This window comes from Pygocentrus nattereri, chromosome 2 (assembly GCF_015220715.1).
Source record: "Pygocentrus nattereri isolate fPygNat1 chromosome 2, fPygNat1.pri, whole genome shotgun sequence".
NCBI lineage: Eukaryota > Metazoa > Chordata > Actinopteri > Characiformes > Serrasalmidae > Pygocentrus > Pygocentrus nattereri.
In genome coordinates, this window is record NC_051212.1 from 23,023,190 (window position 1) to 23,045,632 (window position 22,443).

The following is a 22,443-nucleotide window of genomic DNA, read 5'->3' on the forward strand; positions in this document are numbered from 1 at the left end:
AGGGCTGTGCTGTTTGAGTTTCTAATTGCCCGAGCCCATAATATGACCCGGGGACGCAAGAGCTTCCCGGCCACTAAAAAATTCAGCAGCTACCACGCATTAGCTAGCATGCATTAGCCAGTCACTTGGCTTCTGGGTGTTGGTATAAGTTATCGCTTTTCCGCCGATCTGAGACCAATTCTGCAGCTTCTGCTATAATGGATAGGATGAGAAGTGTAGCAAGGGGAAGCCGCTCACAGGTCAGCCGGACACTGTCTGATTGGCTAAGTGCTGCGGAACAGTTGCGCTGTGGCAGCCAGCTAAAGCAGCCCTTACCCTGGGGATGTGTTTGTTTGGACAAAACGAGTCGGCACTATTCAAATACTATTAGACCAGAGCGCCACATACTCTGTAGCTATTACAGTAGCAAGCTGCAGTTTAGTGCTAGAGCACAGGGCCATTCCCAAAGAAGAAACTCATGTGCCCTCATGGGAAGCTAGTCTGCTGCTAACCTTGGTTCATTGCTGTTATGGTTTTACCACTATTCATTTTTTATTTGTTACTGGAATTGAGCACTCCAGTTCCTTTTATCAGCTTTCAAACATGCCACTCACATCGGATATCCTTGTAAATCTCTTCTGTTGGAAACGATGCTGTCCATGCCCCAATGTTTCTTGGGCCTTCGCGTATCTATTAACAGGAGAATGTGAGTAAACAAAGTTTGGTCTTCGCTGCCACAGGCACAGAAAAGAGCATTCTGAGGTGTGGGGAAACTTACTTTTCTGATACAAAAAGAAAGAAGCTCAGAGACTTTGGGGGAGAAAAATACCCACAATGTAAGACGTGGCTGCAATAGATGCTGTTTATCACAAGACCAGACATCTAGAATTTTCTCAGCTTTATTGGTACATGAACATTGTTGCTGTCCAAAAACTATATATCTTCTTTTGATTTTTGCTTTTTTTATATGCCATTTGAGTACAACTGTCTATTACATTGTGTGAAAATGTCATAATGAATGGATCAATAGAAATGCTCAAAAAAAGTTTTCCTTTTTCATTTGTTTTTTTGTTTGCTTGACTGCAATGATTTTTAAGTGTCCTCACGTAAATGCAGATGTTTTACTAGCCATTCATGCGTACTTTGAAACAATAGCAACCTAGCACTTGCATCTGCCACAGACTACTCTACAAACTGCCATGACAAATCAAAACATTGTGTCATTCTGTTATTGGCAAATTGTTCATGACACAAAGATTGAGGGTCAGGGGTGATCAGTCCTGGTCTTGGAGATCTACCACCCTGGAAAGTTCAGATCCAACACAGCTGGCTCTGATGCCCCTGAAGACCTCATTACCTGGATCAGGTATGTTAGATTAGGGTTGAAGCTAAACTCTGCAGGCTGGTAGATCTCATGTAGCAGTTTAAAGCACTAGTCTAATTGATCTGAATGAACTTGAAAAGTGGAGCAAAATAGCTTGGTAGCCTGATCAGCAGTCTACTACAGAATCTATTGCATAATAGCTAGTGAGCATCAAGGTGTCCTCCTTCATTCATATATATATATATATATATATATATATATATACATTTTGCTTGTAGGCATTATTTTTATTACTGTGCCTTTAATACTGAAATATGTAAATGACGTTTGTTCTGATTGGGTGCCCTAAATTCAGTGTGAATCGGCAGCAACGTGCTGTAAATGGAATACGTGAATAGTTGGTTTTCATGATCTAACAATAACAATGAATTTAATCAGGTTTTTGTTTCAGCTTATTTTATTTCAGCTTTCTTTGAGTGATATTCAGTTTTCCATGACTTGGAGAAGCTTTTGGAAACCATCCTAGTAAATGTCTGCAATGTATCATATAACTCCCATCTACCTAAAGTGCAGGACACAGCATGAGGAATGTGAGGCATGAATTATGTGGAGCAGAGGATTTTCACTCATGTGTCACTGCGGTGAAATCAGTACTACACATGAACATATTAGGAAAAGCCTGTGATAGTTTGGGTCCATGTGCCTGTCCTTATATGTCATTTCTGCTGTTTATAAGTTCGAGTAAATATGATAAGCGATTGGGTATAGACACTTGGAAAGCTTGTTTAGCGAATGTGGTGACCTCACTCTGATAAGATGGTTTGTATTTGCTTATATTATTGTAAGCGGCTGCTGCAGCAACTGACTAATTTATTTGTGCTCACTGTAAATGTCCCATATACAAAGTGTGTGCATGTCCTATTGTGTGCATGTGTGTGTGAGGAGAGAGAGAGAGAGAGAGAGAGAGAGAGAGAGAGAGAGTGGTGCTGGGCTTGAGCTTCAGGCACATAAACTGCATTAGTTACTGTGTATTGAGTTTTCATTATGTTTGACCTGCTTTTTCTCTGACCCCAAAGAATCAAATTGAAACCCACTTGCATCTCCTCTGCACTACTGACATACAATCTCTGCTGTTTGGTTCTATCACACATGAAGAGGTTTTTAAAGCCACTGATCAGAAATCCTTTGATCATGCAATAACGTTAAGATAAACAATAATGCCTAATTGCTGATTTGCTCCAGGAAGAGGCTGCATCATTAGGTTTAAAGAACTGGCTTAGAATGATTAGTGCTTCTCGGCTTTGGTTTCTCATGTACTCACATGGGGTTAAATTAACCTGACCACGTTAGCCGCCATATTAGCATAGAGCTGCGTTCACAGCTCATTATAGAATTCTAAAGGGTACAGAGGAGTGTCTCTCTCTCTCTCTCTCTCTCTCTCTCTCTCTCTCGCTCTCTCTCTCTCTCTCTCTGACTATGTGTAAGTGTGTGCACATGTCTGCAGTCTGGGGTGGTTGTAAAACGAATGTGTTGCTGCATTTTCTGGCTGGACATGAGGAATGAAAACATGTTGAATTTTATGTAGTGTGAAGAGCATTTTCTCAGATAAATATGGTTCTATCACATGGTTGTACATATATTTTTACTGTAAAAAAACAATATATATACATATATTCTTTGTATTCATTATATTTATAATAGAAGAGCTAGAAAGAGAGCGACCTAATTTTTGAATACTTCACTGTTTGTGGGCAAACTGAGTGTTACATTTTGCAGGTGAATATTTGCAAGTTGCCTCCTATTTTCTGCTTACACTAATCAGCCATTTGATCAGATTCAGCTAGGTCTGCAGTCAAGACCACCTTTCTTGGTCCAAGAGAAGGCCAAGACTGAGTCTAAAAGGGGACACAGTTAGCTATACCCTTAGAGATTCACGTATACTTGATTCACCCAACACCAGTTGGCTGAATCAAGCACAAACAGACACAGTGATTTGGTTTTGAGCTTGTGTAAGTCAGTGTGCATTGTAAACAGTTACAGGAAAGAAAAAAACACAAAAAACCCCTTTAAATAGTATTTGTTTAGAAACAAAATTTGGTAAGGCAAGTCAGAATACAAATACTCTTGGGTCTTAACAAGTTTGAGACAATAGATAAAAAATGACCCAACACTGGACTCAAGTCCTACTGCACTAAATATATCTACCATGTAGGTGCACTTCGTAAGCTTGACTGTAGCTGACTTGCAACTACCCCCTCTAGTAATGAAAAAAGACCACCATAGTACCATCACTGACCATGTTCTATGCATGGTGGACCATTCCCAGCCCAACAGTAACACCAACATCATACAGTATTAGGAAAAAAAAAGGTTCTGGGTAGGTACATTTTTCATTCATCAATTTACAAACAGTATAAATGTACCCTCAAAGATACAACAGTGGTTGTAAAGTTCAATTGTGTACAACCCCAATCCAATGAAGTTGGGATGTTGTATAAAACATAAATAAAACAGAATACGATGATTTGCAAATCCTTTTCAATCTATATTCAGTTGAATAAACTACAAAGACAAGATACGTAGTGTTCAGATGGATAAACTTTATTGTTGTACCTTTCAGCATTAATGGTGCCTTCACAGATTTGCAAGTTACCCATGCCATGGGCACTAACACACCCCCAGACCATCAGAGATGCTGGCTTTTGAACTTTGCACTGATAACAATCCGGACAGTCCTTTTCCTCTTTGGCCTGGAGGACACGCCGTCCATGATTTCCAAAAACAATTTGAAATGTGGACTCGTCAGACCACAGGACTTTTTTCCACTTTGTGTCAGTCCATCTCAGATGAGCTCGGGCCCAGAGAAGCCGGCGGCGTTTCTGGGTGTTGTTGATATCTGGCTTTCACTTTGCATGTCAGAGTTTTAACTTGCGCTTGTAGATGGAGCGACGAACTGTGTTCACTGACAGTGGTTTTCTGAAGTGTTCCTGAGCCCATGTGATAATATCCATTACAGAATGATGTGGGTTTTTAATGCAGTGCCGGCTGAGGGATCGAAGGTCACAGGCATTCAATGTTGGTTTTCTGCCTTGCCGCTTACTTGCAGAGAGTTCTCCCGATTCCCTGAATCTTTTGATGATATTATGGACTGTAGATGAAATCCCTAAATTCCTTGCAATTGCACGTTGAGAAACGTTGTTCTTAAACTGTTGGACTGTTTACTCACGCAGGTGTTCACAAAGTGGTGAACCTCGCTCCATCCTTGCTTGTGAACGACTGAGCCTTTCAGGGATGCTCCCTTTAAACCCAATCATGACACTCACCTGTTTCCAATTAACCTGTTCACCTGTGGAATGTTCCAAACAGGTGTTTTTTGAGCATTCCTCAACTTTCCCAGTCTTTTGTTGTCCCTGTCCCAACTTCTTTGGAACGTGTTGCAGGCTTCAAATTCAAAATGAGAGAATATTTGCAAAAAACAAAGTTTATCTGTTTGAACATTAAATATCTTGTCTTTGTAGTGTATTCAATTGAATATAGGTTGAAAAGGATTTGCAAGGATTTATTTATGTTTTACACAACGTCCCAACTTCATTGGAATTGGTGTTGTACCTTAAATAAGTTTTTCTCAGGTGAAAAGTGTGATTTTTACCTTTTCATAGCCCAATGTTTTTGAATAAAACAAAATAAAAAGCCTGCAGATGAGACGGGGTGGTCAATTTTGGTACAATTGTTACCTGTCTAAAGGTACCAAAATGTACTCTTGAAGGTACCACCCCAGTGACAATTTACTACCTTTATTTCTGAGAGTGTAGTGGCAAGGTAAGCTGCTGGTGTATCTAGACTCGCAATTGTATAGCTGCTTCCTCGTCATTTTCTATGTGGTCAGTATGCTCATCCCGTTTGGTTGAGACAAGAAATTGCCAAATACTGTGCCAAACAGCACTTTTTCACAGCCACTTTCGTAACAAAACAGAAGCTCCACGTGTAAATGTCAGTACTTTCCATCTACCATTTGCATCTGATAACAGTGTTTTCAGGTTAAAATGCCACCTCTGTATCACTGATTCCGAAGTCCATGAATGGTAATTTGCACCATTGTTTGGTTACAAAATCACCTTCATGAAGATAATCAGTATCATCAACCAGTGGCCATTGGATCAGATCATCAAATTCAAGTAATGAAACAGCTGGCCCAAATATAATGTTTTTTTTTCCAGCAAGTGTGAGTGTGTGTGTGCGTAAAGCACTTATCCCTTCACTCCATCTCATGTTCCTCCAATAATAGCTGCATTGTGATTACCTGTAGTGCGTGAACAGGTGGAACACCTTGCCTCTCTCAGCTTTCCTCCTCTTTCTGTATCCCCCTTTTTCACCCCTGCCTACTCAAGCAACGAGACTGCGTGTCATTTGATCCATCTGGCCCTGCACCTCTCACTGCACCTGCCTGTTAGGCTGTTTGTGCTGCTCTCATTGGACCATGAGGCAGCTGCCAGTAACAGGAGAAATAAGGGAAAATGTACGCGGAAGGATTAGATGGTTGGATTAAGAAGAACAATATGAACACATTAGCAATGACATCTTAACATCTCTGGTCAGAGCAGGATTGGAGGTTCACACTTAAAAATAGGTGTCAAAAAGGGCTCGTTAGAGTGATACCATGAAAGTCCCAGGCATTTGTTTGTATATTAGCTTTATAAATGTACTCATAATGTACCATTACCACATAATGTAAAGGTTCTACCAATTAAGAGTTTTTCCTGGAGCCAAAAGTCCAAGCCAAGAAGTGTTTAGGAACCTTTATTGTTAAAAGGGCATGTTGGCAATAGCATAAATAAGTGGCAAAGAAGCATATTGCTGAGGACCATTAATTTCTGAAAAAAATCATTTGAAATAATAATCTAGCAACTTCGTATATAGGCAAAACTATTTTTCCAAAGCTGTGCTCTCATTCTCTCATTCTCTCATTTTTATAATTTCACAGATGCATTTAATCTGTTTTCCATCTCTCCCTCCTCTTGTTCTCCACCATGTCATCGCTCCCTTCCCAGCATAGCGTTGAATGTCTTATTTGTCGAACAGCCCCAGGGATATTTTTACCCGGCTAATGAATCGTATGATGTTTCTTCGCCCTCAAGCAAGGAGCAACTGAGTCAAGGCGACAACATGTGACAACATGGAAGCCACACTGCTCCTTTTTTATTTTTTTCTTTGTGCTTACTTACTAGAACTCTGTGACAGAGCCCTGGTCTCAGCATAGAGTTTTTCTGTGTCTTCCAAAAGAACCTTTCAATTGATGATCTGGATGGATAGTCATACTATCAATAGTGCAAGGTTGAAGTTATTAGCTTTCATACGTGAAAAGCTCTATGGCTGTTTTCTTGGCTAGTTTATCATTATACATCAGTGACACTGATTCCAGTGTTGGCTGTTTTCTTGTAGTGGAGAAGCAGAGCTGGCATGCTAATAATAATGCAAGGCTACTTGATTGGTTATTTCATCGTTAGTGAAAAGGTCTATGACACATGATTCTGAAGTGCTAAGATTCCAACATTAGTACAAGACTAGTTTATCAGTCTCCATTAGAATAAAAAGAGATGAAGTGTTCAGAGGTGGATTCTAAACTTAATGGCTGGTTTCAGAAAAGATCTGGATGGAAAGAGAGTTAAAGAGGGACCCAGAGAGAGAGAGAAAGAGAGAGGGGATAAGGAGGTGTGAAGAGTACTCGAAGAAGTCCCCCGGGGTACTTGGCATTTTTACATGGGGATTAGGATCAGTATCTTCATCATCATCATCATGATGCCAGCTTGTGATAGTGCGTGCCTTTGAAGCAGGCTGCTGCACTGAGCCCTTATCCTGCCGACTATCTTTAGAGACAACAAATCTCACTGGCTTCAAGATGCAGCTTTGAATGGAAAGAAGATATCGGTTGCATAGATATGAGATTCTTATGCTGCGGAAGTGGTCGGGAGAGATGGCTCGTGCAGATGGAGGACAACCTAAATTCATGTTTTATGGGCTAATAGCTTCAGAGACATTTTTTGACAAAAAAAGGGACAAGCTTAGCCTTAACCTCCGCAAGGAATCTGCCATCAAGAGTCCAAAAATACTCCCTCACCTACATGGCAGAAAACAAATCCTGAGAGAGCGAAAGTGAGGGAGAGGAGGGGTGAGAGAGAGAGAGAGAGAGAGAGAGAGAGACTAGCTAGCTGGAGTCACAGTATGAGTACTGAATTGACAGCGAAAGCTCTTTTTTTCATGTTAGCTCATATTTAAAAGTCTGCTCAGTGCTAGTGAGAGGCCATCTCTCACTGGCATGCTTCGAGGAAATTGTCCTTGTCAGTTAAAAGAAGCCGCCTCTCCGCTTGCTCTCAAATGATATTAATTTTTGTTATGTTTTTCAATTTGCCTCAGGGCGCATGGAAGCTCATGGGGTTTGTCTGGGCAGAAGCCAAATGTACAGAAATTTCAATATTCATTTCATTTACCCCTTCTGCAGAGTCCGAATCAGTCGCATTTATTCATTTACTGTTGTTCTATTCATCTTTACATTTGATCTCATTTTTAGAAAGGCGAGGAAGTGTGTTTCTTATAAAGAGCCTAGAAGGTTGACTCAGTGGAATTGCTTTGCTTTTAGTGTGATTTTATTTATTAAATTTTTTTCCTTTTTTGCCTTTTTTTGGCTCTGTGGAAGTGTCTAACTGAGCATTAAGAGTGGTGATGAAGCGTGGTGTTTTGGGGCGGTTTCTCTGTGTGTGCGAGGGTGAACATGTCAACGAATTTGTGGGGCACAGAAATAAGCATCAGAGTGCATTTGCACGCATGTGTGTGTAGCATCAACAGTCTGATCACTTGCTTGTTGCCCTTGTATATAATGACCATCACAGTGTGAATACCAGACTAATCCTGCATTGCCCTGGGCCTCTCACTCTTTCTCTCTCTCTCTTTCTCTCCCCCTGCTCTCTCTGCGTCTGTTTGTTCAAACATTAGGGCGTAATTACTTCTCTGAAATAATTGTTTTCTTAATCGTTGCTATCATAATTGTCTTTGGGTCTTGGGATGGCTTGCTCACTGTGTTTATAGCTATAAAGGGGCCCCACTAAGGGAATGAAAGTTAGTCTGTGTGTGTGTGTGTGTGTGTGTGTGTGTGTGTGTGTGTGTGTGTGTTTGTGTGTGTCAGGGTGACCTGGCAGGGGTCTTTGAGTAATGTGTCCACAGCCTCAGGAAATGGAGTTTGCCTGGCTGTCACATTGACATTGATTTATTCATGATAAACACTCTCTTTTTGCTACTTTCCACTGAAAGATCTTCTGTTCCAAAGGAAATGAAATAAGAAAAAAATATATAATAACAATAAAATAAATAAAAAACAATAGCAAGAGGTATTTTTTTTGTCAGAAGTGACACCAAAGTATCTTTCTGTACTTTTGACTCCTAGGTTATTGATCATCATGTGAAAAGATCCACACAAAATATTAATTAGCCATCACTTAACCATTAACCATTAATAAACTTTTTTTAAAAAGCTGATTTTTGCTTAGACAGCTAACTATAAGCTTAATTCAATCTAACCCTGCATATGCTGCATGCCTAACCTGCTCAGGAGAAGTTTGTTTAATATAATTGCCATGCTTACATGTGCACTGGCACAAAGATACATTTTACCTTAACTATCTAAACCTGAGAGACAAAGTTGTTGTCCATTGTCATAAAATGAGTTGACCACAGTTCCATTTGTTAGGTCAGGCAAAAATGTATAGACAAAAACATTTATTGACCATCAGTTAAAAACTTACAGACAAAAAAGCTTCACATATCAAGTACAAACATACAGAAAAAAGCCCACATTGGCCATCAGGTAAAAACATACAGACTGTCTCTGTTTTTACCTCACGGTCAGTGAAGATGACGCGAGCCTCCAGACTCCACACACAGACACATTCTGTCTTCAGCTCTCTCATCCTTAGCTCTGTCTTTGCCCCATTTGCTGTTATGTCTCATTGAACCACAGTCCGGACACGTACTAGCGGCAGCGTTAGCCACCTGACTGCATGTGATGGATGCGTCAACACTGGCCACATCGCTCTGCCATCACTTCATCTCCCCAAATAGAGTCTCCACAGCAGCCATCTTGTGTAATACCTGTCCATGTGTGGGATTTGAGACCGATAATGGTGGGTGTCTGTCTCTCAGATTCCAGCTCGGATGAGACAAAATAATTCTGTCTGCCGTGTTATCTGAAAGTGAGAGGTAATATTTTATCAAGGAGTCTTTAAATCCTGGCAAAGATGAAGATGAATTTGGCCGCTTGCTTTCTCCTGTCTCCTGGCCTAGATGGGTGAAACATAGCAATGTAATGATTTTCAGTTTTTCTAAGCCAAAGCAGTTGTCAGGAGGGGTGGAAATATCTGACCTCAGGATTTGATTTCATTAAAATTCTTTAGGGAATGATTCAGTGCATCACGGAATCCTAAATTTTCACAAATTCGATTTGATTTGTTTGATTAAATTATAATACATAATGACTGGAGGGAGTATTTACATAATCATATTGTGTAAAATTGACAATTTTAGGGGAATTACATTTGAAAATATTCTAATTTTGGCCAAAAAATATTGCACATGTACTTAAAAATGCTTTTTAAAGTGTTTTTGGTAACGGCATGGTTCTTCAGGTATGTTTTGTCAAAGACAATGGTTACATATAGAAACATGACAAACATTTGACTGCATAAATCATTTTGTGCATGGTTAAATGGTTCTTCTCTATGATAGAAAACTGTTGTATAGTTAAAAGAGGTTCTAGCACAAGTCTTTTATGCATAGTATTCTTATCAATTACTATCATTTCCAAAGTTCCAGAATCAATGCAGTTGAATCCGAACCTTCACATCAATGTATTACAATGAATCAATGCATTTTTATACCTCTACTCACTGTTTGACTGAGGTATGTGCAGCATTCCAACTAGAAGCTTACTGTGTGTTTGTGTCGCGGTGTCACCCTCTTTTGCAGCCCTTGCTGAATGGAGTCATGCCAAGCGATATTGGTGCAGGATAAATTCAGCAGGCTGGACCATGGGAAAATACATTATGTGATTAGTAATATCCCATTCGCCCTACGGGTGTTTACTGCCATCGCTTTCGCTGACTCGTAGGCCTCTGTCACCCCCGACTACCAGCGCCACGGCGACGGCTGTCACCTACTGACATTAGTGGGTCAATTGTCAGCTTGGCTGTTTGCAGTCAGAGAGAGTTCTACTTACTCTGTGCAAAGAAGTGGTGCCTGCCACTGGCCAGTGATTGACAACTGGCAGGACACACACAGAGGACAAAGGATAGTGTTCTCTTCACGCAAGGGGCTCAAATGTGTAATGCGAGTGTGGAAGTCATATCTACACAGTGTATGTGGCTTGAAATGAAGCTTAAGTTGTCTTTGTTGTAACGTCAAGGAAGACACTTGGAAGCTTTGTGTTTAGGATCTGTACTTGTTCATCAGGTTTCATGGATAATGGATTGACGGATGAAGTCTGATATGTTCTTCAGGGTCAAAGGAAATAACACACTGAACACTTAATACCGGCAACTCTATATGCCTTTTATTCATTATTGAGAAACATTCAACAGTTTAGATTAAGTAATAGCATTGAAAATATATGAGCATTCAGCTTGTGACATTTTCAGCCAAGTGAAAATTTCATCGCCTTATGCTCTTAGTCAGGAGCTAGAGCTCAATACCAAAGTATAAAATAGAGAGCAAAATAAGCAGTGCATTAGCAAGCTTGTTAATCCAGTGCCACTGCTGCAATAGCAGAAAAAAAGCCCTCAAGGTACCTCTGCCTCCTATTCAGTGTAGGTCAGAGGTTGGATAAGGCTTTGAAGGCGTAAATGCATCCCTTCAGAATAGTATCTCTGTTACACTCCAACTTAATCCAACACTTGAAGAGCAATTAAAAGTTTAGTCAGGACTTAAAAGAATGAGGGAGGAAAAAGACAGAGGGAATAACAACTTGCGAGATTCCTCTTCTGTCAGTCTGTCTGTTTTTGGGAGCACGCCAACCATGTTAATGGAGCTTAGGGGCTCATTGTTTCAAGTAAGAAAGTGATAAAATGAAAGTAAGAGGGGGTGTGAGTAAGAGAGAGAGAAAAGTGTTTACACTTGAGCCTCTATTGATTAGAAAGTGGGCAACAACTTCCAAAACTCTATGTGGCTCCTTGGGGAATCTATGAAGAGAGTGACAGCTTCCCATGACATGTGCCTCCATCTCTTGTCTCAAGGCACCAGGGCAAGTGCAGCCTGATTAGCCCCGAGTCTTGATGTCTGAAGCTGTTGTCTGCACACATTCGTTAAGAGTTCAAAACCCACTCAGGCGTGATTCTTTATTTATTTTCCCTGCTAAACGAGGGCAATAAGGGGGTCAATACGCCCCCCAGGGAGCAACACCACAGGAATTAATATAGAGTTCAAGGGCACTGCATCGATCACATGCCTTCAGATCATAAAATAGAGGAAAAGAAGAAACACAACTTATGCATTTAAAGGCCTAAAGGGGCTGGAGAGTGGACCCTAGTGTCTTTTTTCATTCTTCAGCTGATTGCCTATAAATGAGCATCAGTTTAAAATCATCACAGCCAATTTTCTCACAATAACACACTGAAATATTGTTTATTAAACTCAATATTGAGAGCTCAAAACAGGTTAAAAGGCATAAAAGAGATGTGTATTGTTTGACAATGTTGATAACTGTTACTAATTTTGACTACAATGGCTAATATCTCTGGAATTTTGTTTGCTGAACATCTGGCAAATGGAAAGCTTGTGTGTTGACCTGAGTGGAAATGGAGTGGAACAGGAAGAAGTGATGCATCATTGTGTCATTGTGGAAGAGTGAGAAGTGAAATGCAGGATCAGAGGGACTGTGGATTGGAAGGACGAATGGATAGAAGATCCGGCCAGGTGAGGGATGTATGCCTGAGTGCTCTCCAAAAGCTTCCATTCAAACCCTGCTGACTGAAGTCCACCAAAACATGCTTTGAACTTCAATTCACAGGCCTGGGTTCTGGACCGAGAAAACACTAGCATAGCTTATGTCCCGGAGCTGTTTCTTTCTTTCTTTCTTTCTTTTCTTCTAGCTCTATGAAAAGAATGCTTCTCAGAAGTGCTGATCAGCTATGCTTGAGCTTTAGCCCACGCTGAAAGCTGCCCAGGGTCAGATGTGATTAGAGTGGCCCTTGGGAAATACATGAGACCTGAGTGAGCTGCTACCAAAGGAGAGCCTTTGCAGTGGCTAAAGGTTCCCTTAGCAGAGACCTTCTGTTTGAGCAGAGTAGGAGCCTGGATTGGACCTCAGTTTTCTTAAAAATGTGCTAAAGGGATCTCTGGAGGACAGCAGCCCTGAGCGAATGAAGAGGAAAAAAAAACAGCCTGGTTTTGGCCTGCTCAGCTCTGTTCAAGATGACCCAGGATCACAACAGCCTTGGGTAAGATATCAAAAATTCAGCCACCCTAAGAGACTTATGCCGAGTGTGGACTGTGGCACAAGCTGCTCTAGAAGTCTGCAAGTCTTCAGTGCCTGAGGTGAGGTGTGGTAAAGTGTGCCCTAGAAGAAAGGTCTCAGTCCTGGCTAAACTCCAGCTGGGCTCAGGGGGTCTGGAGCCCATCTGGAGGTCCTCACAGGCAGGAAAGCAGCGGAGAAATGAAGCTTGACCAGCTCCAGTCATCCTTTAAGACAAAGCAGACACCTGAGACTCCCTGAGCTCCAGGATAAACAAAGACTCCCAGACCCTCACCACGGGTGCTGTCATTCGTAACACGCACACCCTTATGCACACAGTTCAGGAGAATCTCTCACATACCAACATCCATGAGTCAAACTCTCTTTTACTCAGAAATAATTTGGTGCTGATGAAAGTGTATGTGTATTTTAAACTTTGAAAAATGACTTGTGCTTTTGGCAAACATCTCCGACGCATGTTTCTGGAACACTCTCAGCTGCATCCATCTTTAATCGTGCCAAAGAAATCCTCCCCTCTTTTCCACTACTATATTATCAGCATTTCTTTTCTTGGGTCCACGTTGAAATAATAGTGGCAGTATTTCCTTTGAAAATAGCCATGGCAAAATTTCAATTTCACCAGAAGACAAGCAAAACCATTTACAATGTAAGCAAGAATTAGCTGCAAGGAGATAGTTGCTATGGAGATAAGAAATTAGATGTTTTGGACTCATGGGTGTTATCACTGTCTAGATGTAGCTCCTGTTTCCTTTGGGTCAAAGTTCTTTCCAGTAAACAAAAAGGTTTGATGCATTTTTTTTAAATTCAGTAAAAACACTCACAAATCATATTGCATCCTGGGAGATGTTTACAAGGTCTTGTCTAAGAACTCTAACAGAAAAAAAAAACATAAAACAGGTTGCAGATCATCACACTGCTTATTTTGCACTGACTTCATGTTTTCCAACAGAGACATCCAACAGTACAGACGTTGCTTCCTCTCCATTTTGTTGAGTCAAAAATACTTTGGCTAACTCTTTGTGCTTCCGAGCATGGTTGCAAAGTCTGTGAGAATTCTCCTGTTGCCCATTCTCCTGTTTTCTTAGAAATATAGCATTGCCTGGATCTTAGGCACATAATTTACTTCATATCTCACTTGTTGGAGCTGGAACATTGCTCAAACCTAAGTGGAAATACTTTTATTTTGAGAAAATTAAACTCAGACATTACTGCAGGGGGCAAAGAAAATTCTCACAATTTCCCATCAAGGTTTATTTGATTCTTTGTTGTCTTGCATTGCGTATCCTGCAGACTGGATCAGATAATCGTGTCTGGGTCACTCTTGGGTTCCCTATGAAACTTTGAACAGGGCTAGTTAATTACAGGTGCTACCACTGGCAGCAGGGTCTGCTGCACATCCTCCTGTATTTTCCTCTTCCGTTCTTTCCCTCTTTCTTGTTCTCTGTTCCCCTTCGTTCAAGGGCAATGTCTCTTGTGTCTTGAGACATCTGTTTGAAGCTTTCCATTTTTGTTATTTCTTTCTTTTTCTCTTTTTCTGCCTCATCTCCTCCTTTCCTCTCCTCTTTGCTTGGCTGCAGAACTACACAGAGGCCTCAGAGTTTGTGTTTTCTCCCATTGCCTAAGCCGTTGCTCACCACGGGTCATGGACATGGGTCACCCCACTGTCCAAACGCCTACATACAGACACACATGCACAGCAACAAATCAGCACTGTGTTTAAAAGATGGAAAATTAGCCTGCCCATGGTATAATGGTGTTTAATTAATGGAAGTGTGCTCTTTGTTGAATGTGCCATGCTAATTTTCTTAAAAATCATAATCACTCAGTATTTATATTTTCATAGACTCTATTTTTTGAGAGACCATAATATTGCAATAATTCCCACAGCACTGTATCTCACCAGTTTTGAATATTTACCTGGAGTCTTACAGTTAGCCAACTGCTATTAATTCAGCTAGTAGAATGAATCCCCTGAAGCTGTAATTGGTTCTCAGGCTAACACTTTGTAACAGTACAACTGCGTACTGGCTGGAGGCATTAATAAAATCTAGCCGACAACTGTTTATCTGCTTCAATTAGAATGAGATGAAAATCAGATTGATGAGGATAGGCATTAGGACCTTGAGTTAGGAGCCTGGCAGGGATGTTGATTAGAGCCAGGCATTGCCGTAGGATGTTCATGAGGTTCTGGTTAAGCTTAAGGGATGCGGTTATGGGCTAAGCATGTCATAGGCCGCCGGTCAACCAGAGTGTTTAGCCTGGACTTCGTTTACTCTAATGACTGCGACATTCAATCAGCCATGCCTGTCATATCAGTGGCACTCAATCACTTATAGAGCAAAGAGGGAGGGATACTAAATGGAAGTGAAATCCATGCATTCTCTAAAGACTTTCTGAAGCCTCCTCCCCTTTAGGGGGTCCTGTGTCGATGCTTTTTAACTTGGGTTAGGGCTGTCTGCTGTGTATGTCTGTGGAAAGAGCCTAATGAAGCTATTTATCCTTTAGACAGGAGTGCCAGTCTGTAGACAGGGGTCATGTTCATGCCACATCACAGCAGGAAGTGAAGGAGAGGGAGAGTTAAGCATATTCTGATGTTCTGTCCACATTCTTAGCGCATGAGGTGCTGGAGACAGAGGAAAGAGAGTATTTATTAAGGCGTTTATAGGTTGACCTCCTTTGGGGTTTGGCCCTTGATGACTAGGGCACATTCTTAGGCCCCTACATTTTGTTTGAGAGCAAGTTTTATTGCTGGCCAGAGCAGGCCTCATGAATGAAATATAAATGCAACACTTTCTACTGAAACTTTTACAAAGAACCTTCCCCCAAAACAGGCTAAATTCCCACCATTCACCACCATCCTCTTTTTTTTTTCTTCAAGCAGGAGCAAAGGAGCAAAACCAAAACTGTCACATTTATATTTTTGTTCAGTATACATTTAGTCAAATCAAGATTCCGTCTCTATTTTAAATAATGAAGAACAACATCTGTTCTCTGTTACTCACTGCCTTCTTTTGTAGTGTATGACTTTCACTGTTACTTGTCAGGTAAGTCAGGGGTTTTGTTAATATACAACAACTATGCTGTATGTATATATGTGTATTTTAGATGTATTTTGCGACACTCAGGTTGTCAGAAGGTAGCACTGTCAGAAATGTTATCAAAAGCCACATTTACATGCGTTATTGTTAAACCTGGTTATCAAAAACTGACATGCTGGCTCCTGAGTGGCGCAACCGTCAAGCGTTGGCCCTATCATCAGGAGATTGCGAGTTTGATCCCTGGCGATGCTACAGCCATGCATAGGCGGGAGTCCAAGAGAGCACAATTGGCCTCGCTCTCTTTGGGTGGGTAGGATGGCCCTCCCCTCATCACTCGACGTAATGCTAGTCAGTGCAGGCGTGTGTTAGCTGATGTAACAGAACTGGCGGTTGGCACTTTCTTCTGGTAAATATTTGAAAAAAAAATTAATAAAACTGACATGCTCATTTCTATAATGAGGACACAGAATGTCACTAACATGAAGCACCACTCTTGGGAAGCATTAAAAAATGCCACTTGTGCTCCCCCTGTGGAGAATCTTGACCCAGCTAAATGTGAGTGAGTGAGTGAGTGAGTGAGTGAGTGAGTGAGTGAGTGAGTGAGTGAGTGAGTGAGTGAGAGAGATGCTAAAAGTAAACTGAAAAGCAAAGTGTCCCCAAACTTTTGATGGGCAATATACATGCATCCTGTCAGTTCTGTGGCATTAAAAGACTGTCTTAGAGTAGATGTGTGCAGGTGAATTAATTTACTTCCCTCCTTCTCAAGTCAATTTTCCCTCTTTTCAGCATGCCCAAATGCTGCAGTGCCTTGTCAAAATCCATCACCTGCTACATATTACTCCCTCTGCTTCATTTATTATATTTAAAATTGCACTTCCACTGCGTCTTGCTCTGATTTATCTAAAGTTCTATTCATCGGAGGGTAATTTGAGTCTTGAAATGGATAGTTTGATTGTTGTCACGCTTTACTTCAGGGACGGCCATTACTGTTGGGGGCTCAGAGAGAGAGAGAGAGAGAGAGAGACAGAGAGAGACAGAGAGAGAGGAAAAGAGAGAGGAAAAGAGAGAGCTACAAGAAAATGGGGTTTTGATACATAAACATAATTTTGATCCGTTATTTCAGCTAGACCCCCTCCGGGCTTCCATTTAATTATGCAACAAATGTTTGACTATCCAAGTGAAATTTTTACCCCATGAATATTTATTTCAATTCATTTGTTGAGTGTTGATTGTAATTACATGGAAACATGATTTATTGCCAAGATTGCTGCATTAGCTGGAGAAATGAGAGAGAGGTAAATAAATATATTAATAAAGAGAGACGAAAAAGCATTAGAATGCAGGGGCAGATGTGTGTCTAGCTTGGAAAAAGGCCTGTGAAATATTATAGGCTTTGAGTGAAGCTGAGAAAATCATGCAGCGGAATGATGGCTGTGAACTGCAGTCGTCCCGGGATGATGACATAATAACAAAGCAAGTTCTAGTTCATTGGTGAACTGCCATCATTGGATCAGTCCCAGCTGATGACAGACAACGAGAGAACCCGTGTATGTGTGTGTGTGTGCTATGGTGAGAAAGAGGTGATGAATGAGATTTGGGTGAGTGTGTGCATGTGTCATCCTTGAGGTAGGACTAGATAAGACAGCAGTGCGTGTGTGTGTGCAACGTAGCCAACCTTTACACACTCATTTCATTCCTGCACTTCTAATTTAGTGAAATACAAATGCCAAGGCTGTGGTGACGTGTCAAATCAGAGGTACAATTTGGAGTAATGAGCAGCACTGAAGCACTCTGTCAGAAAGGCAGCGAGCGAGAAAAGAAGGAGATGGAGGCATGGAGAAAGAAAAAAAATGAGTGGTGTGAGTGATGGCGCTCTGTCCTATTTAATATTCTGGAAAGAAAAGCAAGAGTGAGGAGGAGGAGGAGAAGGAAAGGCATAGGGGTGTGAGGTCGATGCTCTGAAAGAGAGCGCAAATCCATTAGTGTTTAATTAATATATCACGTTAGCCGTTCGTTATGGACTACATTTCTTTATTGGACGTGTCTCATGTTCATTTAGAATGTTTTGTATGGCTGTACCTATCCGGGGGGAGGGGGGGGGGTGAAAAGGAGATAGAAAAAGAGTGAAATAACGGAAGAATGGAAAAGAGTGTGTGAGGAGAAAGAGGGATAGATAGATAGATAGATAGATAGATAGATAGATAGATAGATAGATAGATAGATAGATAGATAGATAGATAGATAGATAGATTAAGACAAAGAAAAAATGAGGGAGAAAGAAAGGAGGGGCAGGAAGAAGAGAGCAGATGTCAAAGAAATAGAGAAGGAGATGAGAAAAATAAAAATATGGAGAGCTAAGGAGGGAGTGAAGGAGAAAGGAGTGAAAAACAAAGAAAGAGAATGAGAATTACAGAAAGAAGGAGGACAGGACAGGAGGGAGAGAAAAGGAAAGAGAAAAAGGGGAAAAAGAAAGAGAGAAAGAAAGAGAGAGAGAGAGAGAGAGAGAGAGAGAGAGAGAGTGTAAATGTAGCCCCGTTGGCATGGCATGAATCAGTACACAGCTGCCACCCTCTTTTGTGGAATGAGTCAACACCTTTTTTCATTTTTCATTTATTTATTTATTTATTTATTTTTTGTTTGATCTGTGGTGGGTCTTCCGGACACTGGTGTAAGTGTGTATTTGTGTGTGTGTGTTTGAGGAAAAGTAAAGATGAAAGCACGTGTAGTTTTTAGAGTATTAAGGACCTTGGTTGAGCAAGGCAACAAAAGAGCGAGAGAGAGAGATGAGAAAGAGAGAGAGCGAGGGAGGAGAAGAAGAAGAAAGAGGAAGACAGCAGGAGCGCTTCTTTTGCTCTGGCCATCTCATTCAAGTTGGAGTGTGCAGTTTAATTACGAGGCTGTGATGGTCACTAAATCATCAGGATTTAATTTCTCTTCAGCAGATGAAGTTTCCTCCTCTGTCTCATAATGAGGAAGACCAGAGTGTGTGAAATCACCGCGTGACCCCCTCAGTCACTCACTCATCCTGAGTCAGCCACATGCTGTCTCAGTGGAAGTCCTTGACTCTTGCCTTCTAATACATCACAAAAGCTCCGTCACACTCATCCAATTCAACTCTCCCACCTACACTGAGCCGCACTCGTATTGTCCAGGCAACTACAACAAAGCTTTTTGTCTGCAAAGAACTCGCACAACATCTGCTAAACAAAGGCTTCTTTGCTCATGACTTGTGCCTGCTCCAGTTTACTGCAAGATGCACTGGGGGACAGGACAGAATTCTTATTTTTGATTTTTTGGTCTGCAGAGGATCTGAAAGGATTTGGCATGGTGCCAACTGTCCTCCATCTCATCTTTCTTTTTCCATCTTTTTTAAAAGAAGTGGTTCAGCACAAGATCTAATTTACACAATTTCCCCTTTACCCCAGATGCAGTCGATCAGCCAAGCCATGTTTTGTGTCCAAATTTTGCTTTAGTTTAGAGCTGAAGCTATGAAGCTAATGTTGCTAATAAATAATAGAAGTCAATAGTCACCCAGTATGCAAATATATCCCCAGAACTGCCCTCAGGTCACTCAAACCACATCCAGGTCTTCTACAACTCAAGGCCCACCTATATATCACTAGCAAGCATAAAGGCCCACAGGAAAAGATAAACAATTGACTTTTTGGCGTAAAAATATATTTTTTGGAAATTTTGTTTGTATTGTGCTTCTAGAAGTGAGAGGCAATCATTTGAGAGTGCTGCCTTTTTGTGCTGTTTTTTCAAGTCTTGGATTCATATTGTAGTGTATGCTAACGTATATGTCTGTCTGTCTGTCTGTCTGTCTTGTGATGGACTGGTGACCTGTCTAGGGTGTATCCTGCATTCCACCCAATGACTGCATGGGATAGGGTCCAACTCCATCTGCGACCCAGGCTTAGATGACGTGTGTGTGTGTGTGTTCAAACTGTTTACCATTTCATATTTCTTTTTAAAATTAGTTTAAGTCAGTTTTTGGAGTCGGTTGAGTCACCTGCCCACTATAGACCACTGGCTGTCCCTCAGTATTGGCCCAAGTGCCATCAAAAGATTGTAGTCAGCAGCCTAGTGGTTAAGAAACCCTGGTTTAGGCCACAGTATGACTTACTGTGAAGTATACAAATGAGCAAAACCTCTCTGTGTAGCTGAGCACAGTGAGCAGACATTAGCTGATTGTCCAAAATTCCTCACTGAATCCCTCTCACGTTATGAACACTACAAGTTAAGTTTGATTTCTGTTGTTTCTTTTTATGAATAACAGAATAAATAAGAAAAGAAGTTTGGGGGTGTATTTGCACAAAACATTGGGTGAATGTTGAGATCTGATGTTTGTTAGCAACATTAGCCTCATAGATCCAGGACTAAGCTAAAGAAGCAATATCTGGACACCAAACGTGTTTTGGCTGATGACTCCATCTGTAGAGAGGATGAATTTGTATAAATTTGATTTCCTTCCAAATTATTGCCTTAAGTTATGTTTTTAAACACTAGTTATCCTTTACAATGTTTACATTTTTTCATTTATTTCTGCTAAAAAGTTACCATTTCTGAGATACGTGGTTTTGTAACAGCAGTGAAGATGTAGAGGTTAGGAACAAAATAAATGCATTAAAAATAAAACTTCAGTTTTCTCAGTCAGAGCTGTATTTATGAGCTGCCTATTTAGCACTTTACACATTGTCCTTGTGAGCATGCATATGGATTTATGTATGTGTGTCACTCTGTAGATACCTAGAAGCCAGAATGTGTTTGTGAACATGGCTTTTTTTTACTCAGGTCCTCTGAGACTGTGTGTCTGTACACTGTTGTATGTGTTTGCATGTGTGTGTTCCATCTTACTCCCCCACTGGGATCCTATATGGTCCCCATGTCCTGTTTTTTTTTATTTTTTTTATTTGTTATAAAGTAAACCACACAAGGAGACCTGAACGTCCTTCAGACCTCCCCAGCTATATTTAACAACCATACGCCTAGTGTGGCATCTGTACTTACTCCTCAGGGCTTTGACCTCATATTCCCTGCACCCCTTCACGTGACAATTATTGGACGACTCATTAATATTGTAGAATCTTTTTTGGGTAAGGTTTTCTTTGGCTTTTTTAGTCCTGCTACTTTAATAAACTGGTCAAACACCCTTCCCCAGACGCCAAAGTGCCAAAGAGCAGTGCTGTGTCAGGAAATAGCCTATATAATGCATTTACTGTGTAATTATACAGGGCAGAGGTTTCAAATTCAGTACCTGGAGGATCCAGTACATACACAGGGTTTCACTGCTGTGACCTTCTATTAAACACAAAACTCTGTTTTAACTAAAGAGGATATCCATTGTCAAAGAAGTCCCTGGTTGGTCAAGCAAAGCTCTAAGCTCTACTTGCACTCTCAAAAATAAATCTCCAAAATGATTTCTTAGGGTGATACTATAAAACAGGGCTGCACAACTCTGGTCCTGGAGGCCTAGTGCCCAGCACAGTTTGGTGATTGACCTGCTCAAACACACCTGATTACCTATGTTTGAACAGGGGAACCACCAAACTGTGCTAGATACCAGGCCTCCAGGACTAGAGTCATGCACCCCTGCAACAGAAGAACCACATTTGGTTACCTAAAGCAGTGGTTCTGAAACCAGTTCTCTGGGACCCCTGAATGGTCAACATTTTCCCCCTATGTGCTTCAAATTTGGTTGGAGCAAAACTGACAATCGTCTGGAGGTTCCTGAGGGCTGGTTTGAGAACCACTGGCCTACAGAATCTTTCAAAGGATGACTCTGTAAAGATATGCATGAGTGAAGATTAGATCTCCTCATAATGTTCTGAACCAGCTGAAGGTTGTTTTTTTTTCTTTTCTTTTCTAGAACTGAGCACCCAAAATCAAGAACCATTTAGGAACCTTTATTCCTAAGTGTGTACATACCCATTGACTTGATCTTGGTAATCGTATCTTGGTATAGAACCCCAACCTACGACCTACACCAAGCTATCTAGGCTTTCCCTCTATCCTTTAAACCCCCCCTTGTAAACCCTCCTTCCATCTTCGAGCTCCTCAGTCCAGTGACCCCCGGCAATCTGTTCTCTTATAGCCGTTCCGCCGAGTGACCTTCTCGGTGGTGAGCCAGCCCCAGGACCCCCACCAGGGCTCGCTGCAGAGCTGCTACGACAGTGGCCTGGACGAGTCGGAGACGCCCAGCAGCAAGAGCTCCACAGGCCCCCGGCTGGGAGCCCTCCCGCTACCCGAGGATGCCTATGAGAGGACCACGCCGGATGGCAGTGTCGGTGAGGCAGAGCATATGGAAAATGGTAGGGGCAAACACAAAAAAGATAAGCTAATGCCTAAAATTTAAGAAAGAAAAAAACAACTAAAGCTCAGTCTTAGCTGACGAAAGGGATAGGGGATATCACCCAAAGTGGCCGCACACACTCGCACACAAGCACGTCGGCACCGCCGTCTCAGCAGAGATTGAATTAAAGGGGATTAAAAGAGGGAGGCAAGGTCGCTGGGGTGATGTGCTAAACATTAGCCTTAGTAAGCTAGCTCAAGTACAGCAGCTAAACTCATACACTAAGTGTATAAATACT

General features: G+C 41.3%; 1 protein-coding gene across 6 annotated transcripts in view; it reads left to right on the forward strand.

Moving 5' to 3' along the window:
• pcdh7b (protocadherin 7b) overlaps window positions 1-22,443 on the forward strand; it is a 157,215-nt gene that overhangs the window by 57,902 nt on the left and 76,870 nt on the right. For 2 of the 6 annotated variants that reach the window (XM_017699628.2, XM_017699631.2), the window contains exon 2: window positions 21,948-22,164. The exons of 2 other annotated variants lie outside the window; for them this stretch is intronic. In XM_017699628.2, coding sequence (XP_017555117.1) covers window positions 21,948-22,164 — 217 coding nt within the window. The remainder of the gene's footprint in view (window positions 1-21,947; window positions 22,165-22,443) is intronic. 2 more of the 6 variants (XM_017699629.2, XM_037546509.1) reach the window with 1 other exon arrangement.